We start from the raw sequence: 15510 nt of genomic DNA on the forward strand, positions 1-15510 counted from the left end.
AGCACAGCTACAGCATCTCGTTCTGTGGGGTGTCAGCAGTTACGTTGGCCTGTTCATATGATTGATGGTCTTGCTACAAGGGTGGGATCCCAGGTCTGGTTTTTTTGCATGTCAGCTCATGGGAGTTTCTGGTTGAGTCAGCTGCTTCAACAGAGCGTTGATATCTAAACCCATTTTTAGCCTAATAGCAGGGTAGAGTGTTTGCATTAACCCTTCTTTGAGGTATTACGGGGGTATGGTAGGAGGAAGGTACAAGAACTAAGCAGATGTTTCAAAAAACAGTCTTATCCATGAAGATATCAGTAAGATTGGGTTTCATGACCAAGACTGAAGATATCATGAGGCTTGTGTTCAAAACAGCTGCCAGGAAAAGCTCAGTAAAGCATCTCGTGTCCTTTGACCCTGGCATGTCCTCGTAACAGCGTGGCAGTAGTTGTAATGTATTGACCTGACCTTGGAGGTTTATATACTCCCATGTCAACCACACCTGGTTGTGGAACACTACCAAATATCCTACTTTTACCACTATTAGAAGTGAGAATGACTTACCATTACTTATCTCTACAAGTCACTTAACTTTTGAGGTATGTTTTCGCGAATTCAAAAAGAAAGTAGGTTTGTAAGGGGGGAAAAACAAGAAACTTGCAGATACAACCCACATTTTTGTTTATTTAGATAATAAGTTTTGGGCACTTAAACCAAAAAGGCCTGAGAAAGAAATCCTGGCTCTTTATTTTGAGCTGACAGAGCTGCCTTTTAGAGGTATTTAAAGCTGACATGTGAGACGGAACAACTTCACAAGACGGTATCAGAGATGTTTCACTTCCAGGCACAAGCTGGCCCCTGAGTTAGCCCTTCCTGACAACCTTCATGAAGTTGTGTTGCCTAGGTTTGTGTTCTGAGGAACAGGAACCAGGCCCACAACTCTGGTTAGGGAGTTCCCAAGGTTTTTGCAGGTTGGTTTTTTTTCTCCTTTGTAGGACAGGTTTCTCTGCTTATCCTTTCATGGTTTGACTCAGTATATGTAATACGTTTAACATGCGCACATTTGCACAGTTGCATGTCTGAATGTATCATCAGATGCATGTTCATAGAAATACTTGCATGTACTTTTTATATGAAATGTGTTTCTTTCATTAATTCTTCTACTACTCCTTTGAAAATTTTCTCTAATCTTTTGGTTCAGGATGAGGACAATTAGCATTTGATAAACTTACAGAAACATATACTAGTTAGTGCTAGAAAGCCTCTTAAAATGTACCATATTGTGGGGTTCTTACTGGGATGGTTCTTGCTCTATTTGATGTATCACAGAGTTTATTGATGTCTTGCAAGTACTATTACAAACTTTTTAATTACTCTTTTTATAGAGAAAGCAAGAGCCCCTCAACTTTTCAAATAACCAATTCATTGCAAGTTTACTGTTGGTAAAGAGTAAATACTTTTAGCTTGTAGGTACTGAGAAAGAACTTCCTTTTTCCTCACATCAGAAACTTCAAAGTTTTTTATTTTTAAGAGCTCTGCCCTATCTAATATTAAGAACATCAGGTGCATATCTGATAATCTTACAAAGTCATCCTCAGGTAACAGAAATAAAAGATAAATAAGCATTGTCGAACATAAACAAATGTGTATGTTCCAGACAACTACTTAAGAGTAGCTTACCATAAACCTTCATGACTAGAGTCTTTTTAAATAACCATCAGTGTTTCATCAGGTTCCTTTTAGTATGGTCTCAAGTTACTACCTATGTTGCCCAGCAGATTGCTGTGCCTTATAGGTTTGGATTGTTTGAATATTACCATCACTGGGCACTATACTGGCAGCTGCTCCACGTAGCAGCAGCTCTTCCCCTGTGCTGTAATTCCTGTGCATTCAGGCGAGGCGTGTACATCTCTCATCTACATTCACTCCTAGACAAGCCATTCTCGACCATCCACCCATCCCTTCTGCCTGTCTGTCATTTGCCCTCATATGTCATATGCCCCATCTGCACATTTCATCCCTTCCTCACTCACAGCCTCTCTCCACCCACATACTCCCTTTCCTCTTCCCTTATGCTGTTGTTCTTTCTCTGCAGGAGGCAAACAGACCAGCTCTGTCCTGGTTCTTTTAGTTAGTTCATAGAGTCCTAGAGTATCCTAAGTTTAAAAGGATCCATAAGGATCATGGAGTCCAAGTCCTGGCTCCACACAGGGCCAGTCAAGTCAGAGCATGGGACTGAGCGCACTGTCCAGATGCTTCTAGACCTCAGCCCAGCTCGGTGCTGTGACCCTTTCCCTGGGGAGCCTGTCCCAGTGCCTGACCACCCTCTCAGTACAGAACCTAGTTACAGCTGATGTGGTAAGTGTTTCTGCCTGGGGGCACAAACTCCTCCCCTGGCTGAAGCAAGCCTGCCCAGAGAGGCAGCGAGGGGCTCCTGTCGCCTCCTAACGCAGAGATGCCCGTGCTGCCCATGGTAGGCACATTGTGGCTCTTGTGCAATTTGCATGTAACCGAATGAAATTTTTCTTCATTTTGAAACTTAATTTATGTACTTTACAAGTACAGGATACAGAAGAAGTGTAATCCTATATGTTGGAAAAAAACAGCTTTCGAATTTTTTGTTATTTGGCACGTTTTTATGATGTCAGCTTCTATGTTCTTTTAAGTTACTGTATTCCCAAAGCAATCCCTGCACATGTTTACTCAGGCATCCAGTAGTGCTCTGTTAGAGTTGTGTTTCTACATCAACCAGTGTTTCTGTCCCTTATCCCAGTTTAATTTCTGCCTTGGATTGTGCTTTTCTAATACAGCCTTACAAATGGCAGCTCCCTTCCTTCTTGAAACAGCGATTCTTCTCATCATACTGTATTCTCTGTGCTTAGTTGTTTTCAACTGAAGCAACTAAACACTGTACGCTGTTCAGCATGCCTAAACCTCTTTGCAAATACACGTAATAATTTTGGTTAAACTTCAGCTAAGTGCTTCAGAACCTTTTTCAATTCCCCCCTCTCCCTTGAACAGTCCTTCTCTGACAGTGTTGCTTCTCTGTTACCCATTTTACCAATTTCAGTCCTTAATCTGCGCTCTCATTAGCTCCTTTTCTGAAAGTCTGTTTGATACTGTGTTCAAACACTATTTGGTTGTGCAGCTTTTGTGAGTTGGTCTCTGAAGGCCTTACCTCTGTCACTATCACCTTGTTTATTTGACTGTTTCAACTCCATCCAGTCTTCAAAGCTAAAATTGTGCTCACTCTGACCTGCAGCGTTCCTGAACCACAAGAACCTTCCCTGTTTGACTTTTAAATAAGGATTTCAGATTCCCGTTCACAGCTGTCTTCCTGAATTTTGTGTTTGCCTTGCATTCCAGTTCAATAACTGCTATCTCTGTCTAAAAACATCTTGTAAATTATAACCAATTAAATGAACAGATGATATCTTATTCCACTTTGAGTATTTCCTACAATCTACAATTTTTCTGTTGTTTCAGTTCAGTGCTTTTGAGTATCTTCCATCCTGTAGCTTGTCCCATATTTTTTCTTTTCCTCCATCTCAGTTGCCCTTTCAGATGTTCATGTTCAGTTTCTTTTCTTCCTTGTCTTTTCCTTCCATTCCTGTGTTACCAGTTTTTCAGTGATTCTCGTGGACTGCTCACATTTACTAATTGGAGGGAATATTTTCTGTAGGTTATATCATACACTTCAGTTATACCTTACATAAAACTTCTGAAGGACTAGTTTTTGAAGACAGACTTTAAATTTCCTTAATTATTTCTATGCTTAGGAAGCATCCTCTAGATTTCACATTCATTATTGTATTCAATAAAGAATTTAAGTGTTACTTGGACTCTTCCTAGTCTGGCCGCAGTACTGTGTGTGAGATGGTCAGCAGCAGCACATGGCTGAGAAACACTGAAAACCTCCCACACGTGCTTTGCCTCAGTGCTGTCATCTTGTGTGGCAGATGCCAAGTAAATAACTCCAAATGTTTGTCTGAGTCTCAAAGCCAGTGTGGGTAAGATTGCTAGGCAAAAAAAAAAAAGAATAAAAAATTGTGGATGAACTTGCCTATATGGTGATGCTAACTGTGCCAGACTAACAGGTTTTCTGATTCTGCTTCTCTGTATTGGTGAGGTAGAAGCTTCTAATTTCCACTTACTCCATCTACATAATCCCTGTAAAGTCACCAGTAATATTAAAAGCCTAGTCTGTACACTGCAGGTTAGTGAAGCGTGATTACAGTTACTGTAATTAAGGCAGATGGGAAGAGCATTTCTACCCACAACAGTAGCCTGGTGGTGTAGGACACTTTGACCATTATTTGTTCAGTCACACTGTTCCAGTGCTTCCCTGAAGCACACAAGCTGTAGTTTTAAAATTGAGTTTCTGCTGTTCCATTTATCTCTATTCTTCTCTCAAATAAGAATTGCCCTATCTACCTTGAACAAGTCATGTCGTCTGTTCTCAGATACATCAGCCTTATTTTCTTCCTTGTATGTGTTGTGTTAGAGACCTGACAGCTGAGACACAGCTGGAATCCTGCGTGCAGAGCTGCTGGGGGGTGCCTGCCCCTCCCTGGGTAAATGCAGCAGTGGTCACAAAGCCCTCCCATTTTTCATACATAGGCCAGCAAAACCTGGCCGTCAATACCAGCATAGAGGTTATTTTCCAGTCCAGTAGACCCAGTGTATTCCCTTGGTCCAGTGGAAGGAGATCATCTACCATTGATTTCAGTTCCATTCCAACACCCTTCTTGGCTCTAGGAAGTTGAAGAACTTCAGTTTGTGTCAGGCTTGTTTTGTAGCCACACCCTCTGTGGCACTGAAGAGCACTTTATTTCAAAGGTGCTAGGGGATGTGGCCAACAGTATAAATTAGGGAGTTTAACAGAACGGTTTGAAGGAAAATTAACTGATAGTTTCAGGTTAAATCAAGTCACCATTTTAAAAAGTTGAAATGATTTTCCTTATATTTTTCAGTGCCTTCTTTGGACTGTTGTGATTCATCAGTTGGAGCTCAGATTATTTCAAAATCAAAAGAACTAGGTAAAGACTGGAAATACTTAATCTTCGATCATTTAGCATATTTTAAGGGTATATTTTTCCATGAGACATGAATTCCTTTTTCTGTGATTTTATAACACACAGCATTAACTGCCCTGCAAGTTGCCACAGCATGCTTTGCTTTTTTTTCCACCCCCCACTCTCTCTTCTTTCTTGTCATTTGCCTGCCATACCTGCACTATAATACTTACTTTAAATGATGCTTTGGTCCTGTAGACTTAGTTGCTTGCTTTAATATTAGCAGTGATAACACAGTGGGGCTGAGCCAAGCACGTCCACAAACATTTACAGGCTCGAGCTGTAGGAGGACCCAACTTTTTTGTGTTTGGTTTGGGCTAGGAATTTATAATCTTGACAGGTCTACTCACCAAGTCACTGTTATAGTGATGGTGCCATCAGGTTAGGGCAGCTTCCATCATAGTGGTGTTTTTTTCTGTTTGATACCGCACAAATGTAATGGTGAGAGAAAGTTCTCCTTTCGACTCTTGAGTCAGAAAAGGAGTATGCAATTTTTTTAAAGCAAACACTTTTTTTACTTCAACATAAGAAAAGAGTCAGTTGGAGAGAATTGTCTTTGGAATCAGCTGTGTTTTGAGGTGTGAGATGTTACAGAAGAAAATATGCCTGGTTAAAGAGATTGAGTGTTATGATGTTTATGTGTTATGAAGTCAGTATTGAATAGGCTTCAAAGAGCAGTAGCAGCATTGCAGCCTCTTTATTATTTGGTAATTCCTGAAAGTTCCCAAACCTGCCCTTGCAGGGCCCCAGCACCAGGTGACAGTACCTTTCTGTGTGGTGAGTTAAGCAGTGTTCGAGTTTATTGGTAAACTCAGTTGTCATCTAACAGCTTGAGGAAGAAGCAGTCTTGCAGATCTTGGGAGACTTGGGTTCTCCCCACAATTTCCAATTTGATCTTGAGCAGCTCACTTGGTAGAACTTGGAGTTTGTCTGCCCATAATCCAGAGCCTAATGACTTGTCTGAGTTACCGAGAGGTCTGGGAGGCTTAAGGACGTGAATAAGATGAAGGTACAGTGCTGAGGGGGCGATAAGCAGCAGGGAGCCCAAGTAAGACTTGCACAATTCTCTGTGAGTGCCAGGGATACAGAAATACCCCGCAAGGCACTAGTTTCCATAATCAGATCGTTCTTTCTAATGAGTCCTTGATGTAAGTTGGTTTTGTGGCAATATAATGGATTGTTGCTGGGTTTGACATCAGACTCTAAATTATAAAGCTATAGATGTAATGTGTAACACAGTATCTGAAGTCTCTGTTTTATTTATGCCAGCATCCTCACTCATGAATCAGCTCCAGACATGGGGATTATTAACTCTTAGAAGTGCTATTCCTAAAAACCTAAGACTTGTAATTTAAAGAGTTTTATATTGCTGTTATGATTCATTTAACTTTTTATAGACCCACCGAAGACATACACCCAGGATGGAGTCTGCTTGACAGAATCCGGCATGTCTCAGTTACAGAGCCTAACTGTGACAGTACCGAGAAGAAAACGGACGAAACCAAAGCTTAAACTGAAGATTATAAATCAAAACAGTGTGGCTGTGCTTCAAACACCCCCAGATGCCCAGTCAGAGCACTCAAGAGATGGGGAGATGGATGACAGTAGAGGTAGCGGTCTACTTTTGGCATATCTTGGCGTGTTGCAGTACGTGCGTGTATTACATGTACCCCTGGGAGTTCTTATTACACTGCTGCTCATGTGTTCTGTACAGAATGCGTTATGGAATTACGTGAGTCATGGATTGTTGTCCATTTCAGAGATTTTTCTTGTTGTTCCATGTATGGGTCATCCATCCTACAGAAACCCACCTTTCCAAGGCTGGCTACACTGAAATACAAGTTGCCCTTTGTCTAATCCTTGGGTTATCTGTGGGAAGCACTGCATGCTCACGGAGTACAAATGTATTTTGAGGCTCTCAAATTCAGTGCAAATGCTGTTTGAAAGTGGTAATGTTGACTCAGCAAAGCAACATCTAGACCTGGTTTTTAAAACTAAGGGGAAAGTGGAGTAAAACGTTCTTTGTACACGTTTTGTTTTTCTGAAAGAAAGGAGATGGGCTGACCTGAGAGTCCAAGGAGAAAAAATAATTTCCTGGTCCTCTGCAGTAGAATTTAAGACACAGTTAGAGTTTGGAAGGGAATTCTGGGTGTTGCTTTAGTTCCAGTAGATAATGTTTTCTCTATGTAGCGTCCTTCTGAAGGATTTCAGGTTCTAGGATCGGGTACTAGTGTAATGTGATGGGAGGGGAAGATACCATAGTGTTTTTAGGGCCTCCAAGACAGAGATGGCGGGATCTGGGCTAACACTTGCCAATCTGAATACATCCCTGTGCATGGGGATGATGTTTCAGTCATCAAGAATCCCTTGAGAGAGCTCCTTCCATTGCAAATCTAGATGTGGAGCGAAGATCCACACGTCCCAGGGCCAGCATTACTTGTGACCAAACGTGGGAGGTAACAGTGGGAAAATCACATAGGACCAGGCAGTCCCACTCCTCAAATCCCTTCTCTTCAACACAAGAAGCAGCAGCCAGCCTGGCATAGTACTTCTCCTGTCCTCTTTGCCATGGTCTGATGAGTGTGTTGGTGTTAATCCCTGGGCTGGGGAAAGGCTTGCTTAAATGGCAGGTGTGAAAGTCGTGACATTAGTCATGCCAGTGTCTGTGAGGAGAGGAACAGAGGAACACGGGCACCCTACCTCACCACAATCTAAAGTACTTTCTGTTTATGCAACATTGCCTCTTGTTAATCAGATCAAATGTCATAGGCAGCTTTTTTTAGCTGCAGAGGGTGTGCTTGAGATAACTGTATGGTTTAACTATTAGCAGTTTCACTGTTAACTTGGCATGTAAATACTGTTTGATTAGTCAGCTGTTGACTAGAAGTGTATTTTTTCTGTAGTAGCTTCCCTTCATTTGTTTATAATCTTTAAAACAGCCAGTTGGGGCTTTTGCTTTCATTTCCTTTGGTATTCACAGGGTTTGGTATATTACCCCAGCATTACACTGACTCTTAAATTTCACCTCATATTTTAATAAGAGTCAATTAGATGGGTTATGGAAAGCAAAAGTCCTTTTTATTTTGGTTTTAAGGTAGTAAGATAGAGAATTAACCAATTCCCTTGCTCTTTTTTTGGTGGTTAATCATCTTTAGTTCTACAAACATGTGCCTGTTTTCTGTATAACTTTATCTAACTCCCATCACCTGCTTGTTGGCTTTTGTAGGTACCCCTTTTCAACTAGTCACTAGCATACGTAAATGTAATAGAGCATGGAAGGGAGAGCCAAAGTTTCCACAGACCTGAATTTCAGTTCTGATCATAATTTTTCTTGCCTAGTTGAGTGTTAGAACATTTTCATACATGTGACGGGAACAGCACAGCGTGTACATGGTAGTTTGGCTGGGTTTCCTGGAAGCTGTACATGTGCTCTCTGGAGGGGATCAGCGCCTGTTCTCCCGACGTCTGAAATTTTTGTACGAGTGTCAGGATGAATTAAGCTGTGCCACAGCTTTGATTGGAGCAACATAATGTAGTAATTCCAGGCAAACTGGAGTAACCCTTACTTTGAAGTTCCACATGGAAGAAAAAAAAAGCTGTATCTGAGAAGAGCTTGTGGTGATTTTGTTACCATCTCATCCGTAGGCTGACATCAGGTTTGGCATTTCATCAGGTGCTCCACATTTTAAAGTCCACTTTCAAGTTCAGCTTGCTTTGGGAGCTTTGTAGGGTTGTACTTTGGAAGTGTGGGAAGGATCACTGTGGGGTTTAACATTCCACATGCTGTGTTGTGTAGCAGGACATGTTAGCACTCAAACAGGTCTCCCTTCTTCCAGAAGTGGACACCTTGCACCCATACTCTTAAAGGGGGAAGGGAGTTGGCTGTGGTGGTCAGCAGGGCCTGCCCTTGCCAGGCCACCAGTTTTATTGTCAGAACCTCAAGAAGTCTTTCATCAGTGGAAAAGACTGGTCTGTAACCCAGCTTGTGAAAGAGAAAGCATCGTCGTTCTGTCACAGCAAAGTCCAGCTCTGTCTGCTCTGACAGTGCTTCTCCCTTGTGTTGTTTTACACCATACAGAATGAGACTTCCCAAAGCTGGGAATTGGAATTCTGATATCTTTGCAGCAGCAGGAGTATATTTAATGTGCTTCAAAAGCTTTACAATAAAATTTAAGATGTAAGGTCATTATTATATTGACATTTTGGGGATATCGGAAGCAGAATTAACACACTCTCTCTTCCAATACCAAAGGCTTTTTATTGCCATCATAGCTTACATCTCTATCTACCCTGCTTTCCCACACAATGTAAATTCAAACTTAGTCTTCAAGACTGAGCAATTCACTTGGGTTGATCCTTCTACTATGTAAGTCAAACTCCTCTGCATAGGTAAGTTTGCTTTCAGTCAGTCACACACCTTCCAAGTCGAGAACCTACCAAAGGAAGCATCAATGATACATTACCTTCCAAGTGCAGGGTGCAATTTTTCTGTTTGCTCAACTGAAAAAAATCCCTACCAATCAAAATTTAGGAGGCCAGTAATCAAAACAAACTATATCTTATGTGTTAACTTGTATCCCTTTTTCTTGATGTATGGCTAGAAATTGCCCAGTCATTTAAAAAATGCTCCTGAAAGTGGTGCCTGGAAAACTTCTCAGAAAAGAATATAGTAATGATGCATTTATTCCCTGGGTTTGGTTACTCAGTCTCGCAGGAAATGTATGTACGTACTGGGTCTTTGTTACAGATAGTGTGGTTTTAGATTAGATATTAGGGCTAAGTTCTTTACAGAGAGAGTGGTGAGGGGCTGGAACAGGCTGCAGAGAGAGGAGGTGGATGCCCCATCCCTGGAGGTGTTCAAGGCCAGGCTGGATGGGGCCCTGGGCAACCTTGTGTAGATCCAGACCTCGAGGTTGGTGGCCCTGCCTATGGCAGAGAGGTTTGAACTGTGTGATCCTTGGGGTCCCTTCCAACCCAGACCTGGGTTTCTATGATTCTATGGTTCCCCAAAAGTGTTTAGACCGTGGTGGTATCTATCACCCTCAATCAGTTTCTCAGAAGTCAGTCAGATGTAGCTATTTTGGAAAAAGTAATCTTCTTTCCCGTTTCCAGTTAAAGTTACTGTTGGCTCTTTTCTGCAGAAGGTGATCTTATGGATTGTGATGGAAAATCAGATTCCAGCCCAGAACGGGAAGCTGTGGATGATGATACCAAAGTGGCGGAAGGAGCTGACGGGATTAAAAAAAGGAAACGAAAACCATATAGACCTGGTAGGAAATGATGCATATGATTGTGTGTCCCTTCTTTGTTTTAACACTTTTTTTGTATAATTAAAAAAAAAAATCAGACAATAGTATGGAATTCTGAAGTAGTCTACTAATAACTGTTGATTTTAGGGGGGAGTTCCCCTCTTTGTTGTGTTTAAAATAATTTTTAGTCCTCTTAACAATATACGTTTCTGGAGGTGGCTGCTCAGGGGTATGCCTGCTCTTAGCATGCTGTCAGTTACTGGTTAGTTAGAGCTATGCCTTGTGGTGATTCTCACCCTGGTGAAAGAATGGACTTTGTTGATGTAACTGCTGAAGGCCAAGGTATGTGTGTGTGTCAGTGTGTACGTATATGTGCCTGGCAGTATCGGAACCTCGGAGAACTTTTTGCAGGTATCTTGCTTTTGAAATACTCAGTAACAGTAATTTACTAGAGACTTTGAGATCACTTTAGGTACTGAATTTTAATGGATTCAGTTATTGGATGAATCAATTTATTTTCAGTTAGTGCAGTCACTCTTAATCATCTTGACTGTGGATTAGCTGTGTTTCCTCAAGTGTCAAGTGCCTGAGTGACTCCATTGGAAGTCACTGGGATTCGTTTGAGCTAAAACTGAAGCCATGCTTAGACACTGCCTGGCTTTTTGGAGATCCCCTCTATCCTGTACCTTGGTATGTCTCAGAATCTCTGTAAGGTGTTGTGTTCCTTATGCAGCCTCCCACAGCTGAGTGGATTCTAAGTTGATTGTGGTCTTTGCGCAGTCACAGATACTTTTTTTGCCAGTCACCCCCATCCTGCTTGTGGTAACTGGCCATATCCTCTGTTTATGCAGATGATAGGGGAGGAAAATAGAGTCTGGGAAATGACTGAGGAGGTGAAGGCAAGGAATACAGTGAATCAGAGAGCGTTAGGTGTTAGAAGGGACCTCGAAAAATAATCTAGTCCAACCCCCCCTGCCAGAGCAGGATCACCCAGACTAAATCACTTAGGCAGTTTTGAATGTCTCCAGAGAAGGAGACTCCACAACCTCTCTGGGCAGCCTGGCCCAGTGCTCTGTCACCCTCACAGTGAAAAAGTTCCTCCTTATATTCACATTGAACTTCCTATGCTCTAGGTTGTCCCTATTGCCCCTTGTCCTATTGCAGGTGAAGGGGGAAAGGAAGCAGGAATTACACCATGGTCAGTAGCTAAACAGACCTCTATCACCTTTTACCCTACCCATGTCATTTCCCACACAGAGCAAGAGCCCTGTGTAACTAAGCAGATCATGCCCATGTATTCTTTACCTTCCATTATGGCCCACTCTGTGGAGATGGTGATACAAAGTCCCATAACAGAGATTTCCTTCTCTACAAGTACCTCAGTAAACCATTTATTTCCAGTTTGGGTCCTCAAGAGAGTTTTGTTTGCTTGGGGTGGCATTGGATGGTGAGTTAAGCAGCAGTCTGTTGGTTCCCTGCAGTCAACAATTTCCCTGAAAAATGAAACAAACCTGAATTTGAGGCATGTAGGTGTGTACACACCAGCTGTAATGGATCAGGAGCCCTGCCCTCAGCCCTCAGTCTCCAGTTCTGGAGTTTCAGGCAGCATGTTGATAAACTGTCTTTTTATTATGTGAAATGTCCTTCTCCACTACTGTCATTTGGAGCAGAAGGCTCTCTAGAGCAATTTGTAGAGGGTTATTTTATGGTTCTTTAATAGGTTTCATTTGGTAGATGGTCTTCCCATTGTGGCAGTTCATCAGATTGCAAAAGGAGATGAAAACTTACATCTGAAAGTTGCCATGTTTGTAATTAGAACTTCTTGTGGATGTTGTACAGTCATAGAATTCTGAGCCTTTTTAACAATTTTAATCAATATATTGAATTTTTGCTTCCTTGTTAGGTATTGGTGGGTTTATGGTACGTCAGAGAAGTCGTACGGGGCAGGGGAAGACAAAAAGATCTCTCTCCAGGAAGGATTCTTCTGGATCCGTTTCTGAGCAGCTGCCTGGCAGAGATGAAGGTAAGTGCAGAAACTGATTTTTAATGTTTTGTTCATGTTTAATGCAATAAAATTAATGCAACTCATCACTGTAAAATTCTTTCTGGAGATGTGCTAGAGGGGAAAAAAGGGGTTTTGTGCTTGCCATGATGGCTTTATTAATTCAACAGAAAATACTCATTCCTGAATACTTCCAGTTTCAACAGAGCCCATGATTTGCAAAGAAACTGAAACAATGAATTACCAGCTATTGTGGGGGATAAATAGTGAGGATTATAAAGACTGCTGTATTGTGTCAGAGCTCTGTTTAGCTTAGTTTTGACCAGTAGAAGACAGAAAAAAAAGTGTAAAAAATGAGGCAGGATTAGAGCAATCCCCTTTCTGTTACACCTTTCCCCCAGATGTAGTCCTGACCCAGAGGTGTCTTCTGGACCATTGCTTTTAATATTCACAGTGCTCCATGTTCCAGAAATGTGTCTGGGATTTTTATGTATCTGTTTATGCTCTGAAAAATCCTGTATTAGTGAGTTCAACAATATACTATTGTTGCATGAACTGGGTATCTGAGAGTTTCATGAGCTACCCTCCTGTTTTATATTGCGAAAGAATGATTTTTTCAAAATCATTCCATGTTAATTTGTACTACAGAAAGATTTTTCTGGATGTGTGTCATTCCTCCATCAGTTGTTGTCTTTTCCACAGCTAGAGAACCCTGCTCTGGTCTGTTCTCATAGCAAAGCCACCACAATGTCTCTGACACTTAGTACTCAGTAGAATGGACACCTAATAAGTCACATTTTGTTTATGGACCTTGTTCTTTTGCCTGCTGTGTGTGATTAGACTAAATTATTTCATCCATCTGGATTGGTTCACACTATCTAATGTAGAGAATATGGAGGTATTCTTAGGTGAGATCTGGAATATGTTTAGTTCAGAGCCTGTGTCTGTGAAGTCAGTAGGAAGATGCAGCTGCTTTAAAGGTTGGCTAATAAAACCTCAGAAGATGCTGATGACTCTCCTATGTCCCCTATTCAGACATAGTGTTTGTTTTCTCTGTAGTACTAGTGTTAGAGCTTTGTTTTTCTGCTTGGTAAATACCACTTTACCGATGTAGCATTCAACACTGTTTCAGGTAGTGCTGAAAATTCTGCTTTTTCATTTCTGTTGGGAATTTTTTTCTTGCTCCTTTAAGTTAAAAAATAAATAAATGCATCGGTTAACGAGTCAGTTCCCCATTCTGGGTAACAGCACAATGCATATTGTTAAAAAGCAGTGTTCTTAAGTATTCTTAGTTAAAAGTTTGAGCTTCCTTTTGTCTGCTGAGGCACAATTGCTCGTTAAGAAAAAATGAAGTCAGAAAATCTTTGTATGCTTTAAATTATCATAGCTTGCTGAGAGCCTGCCTCTTGGCTGCCACTCCTCATCAGCCTCACCGAGATTTGTGCTACTCGTGTCATGTTCCACCCCAGTTCTCTGCAAGGGCTCCATCTCAAACCAGGCAGAGGTCGCGGTGTTGTGGAGCCTCATGCTACTCACTGTCCTCTGAATGCGGAATGAGAGATCACTGCAGTGCAAAGCAGTGCTGATAGTGCTACCGCTTTCTTAAATAACTGCCCAGGGTCATTAACTTTCTGTAATTAGCTTTGGCAAGGCAGAAGTAGCAGGACTTTAAAAGTTCGGCTTCTACCTGCGGTGTTTTCCGTGGTCTGCTGGAATAAAATACTGAATGATTGATGAGCACTGTGTATTTCTGCATTTACTAGAAAAAACAGTGCCACTTCGGAATATGGCAGCTGAATAAATGCAATTTTTCTTAAAGGGCTTCTTTATAGATTACTTTTTCTACACTGTTCATTATTTATATGGCAGTCTTTTCTCTGATTTTTACATAGAAAGTTACTTACTTTTGAGAAAAATAGTGTATAAAATGAGAGGTGATTAATGTGTAACTTAACAGTTATGATTTTGGAGGCACTAATGCAGTGACATTATCTTTCAAATACCTACTTGCATGGCACTTACCATTTCTCTCAAATTGCCAAATGCTTAGGTGGTTTGGAGATTCAGAGGTTACAGGTTGGTCTTCAGCTGGTGAGCTACAAACAAGGTGGTGACTGACCAGTATTTTCTTTCTTTGTGCCTGAATGTTCCTTTTTAGGTTGGACAGAACAGCTGCCAGACACTCCAGTCGAGGAGTCTACCCCAGCTTCTGAAAGTACTGAGAAGATAAAAAAGCGTTACAGAAAAAAGAAAAATAAACTTGAAGAGACGTTTCCTGCATACCTGCAGGTAAAGCTATCAGTGTGCTTCTTGCTTAAATCCAGTTTAAACCCTCATCTTTACGTGTGTTGATTCGTAGTTTGTAGAAACCACTGATGTTTCTTTTCTGATTCCCAGTTTATCATTCAAACAAAGAGGGATTTCTGTAAAAAATAATCGTTAGTTTGTAGAGAAAGTTGTATGTTATGTTAAATATCCAGTTCTCTGGTGTTACTCGATGTTTAGATAGCTACTTGCTTCCAGGGAGGAGGCAGGGGAAAGCAGCCCTTCTTTTCTCTCTGAACTGACACATGATGTTTTCAGCATTCAGCTCTGTAGGATGTCTTACCCTGATCATGCCATTTCCTTGAGGTACTAATTTTTCTTTTCAGAAGCGTATAGAACATGATTTGATAGGGCAGACTTGTTTGCCTACAGTTTTGTGGGTTTATATGCATTTCCCTACCACTGCTCTATTAATCCTGTGATGTCCCTAGCAGGTAAGAGGTAGCAATTGTGGATAATAACCAGGATACTAATGGTGATTGAGCAACCTCCAACCAGTTTATCAACTGGCTGGTTTATGTATGTCTCTCATTGGGAACATGATGTAGCTTGCTCAGCCACCTTTTTCATGAAAGCTTTATTATCTTGTAGCTGTTCACCAAACTTCATCACATAGATTGTATTGGAATTGAAAGCAGAGAACTGACAGAGAGACAGAACAGCCTCTGTCTAAAAATAATTTGTATTTCATAAGAGGGGAAGTGAGTTGGAAAGAAAATCCTTAAGCAACATTTCCTTTGGATTAGTTTTTTTTTTTCTCAATGCACATTTTTCTCCTGTAAAATATAGAACAATTCTTAGCTGCTTTTCTTGTTCCTGTAGGAATAACTGATACTGAAAATTCTATCTGTAGCTTTATTTTTAGCAGCTGTAT

General features: G+C 41.1%; 1 protein-coding gene across 1 annotated transcript in view; it reads left to right on the plus strand.

Annotated features, from left to right (window-relative positions):
• KMT2C (lysine methyltransferase 2C) overlaps positions 1 to 15510 on the plus strand; it is a 195976-nt gene that overhangs the window by 134020 nt on the left and 46446 nt on the right. Inside the window, exons 21-25 of the mRNA XM_084279900.1 lie at positions 4959 to 5024; positions 6458 to 6670; positions 10202 to 10330; positions 12213 to 12332; positions 14470 to 14600. Coding sequence (XP_084136026.1) covers positions 4959 to 5024; positions 6458 to 6670; positions 10202 to 10330; positions 12213 to 12332; positions 14470 to 14600 — 659 coding nt within the window. The remainder of the gene's footprint in view (positions 1 to 4958; positions 5025 to 6457; positions 6671 to 10201; positions 10331 to 12212; positions 12333 to 14469; positions 14601 to 15510) is intronic.

This window comes from Gallinula chloropus, assembly GCF_964237585.1.
Source record: "Gallinula chloropus genome assembly, chromosome: 2".
NCBI lineage: Eukaryota > Metazoa > Chordata > Aves > Gruiformes > Rallidae > Gallinula > Gallinula chloropus.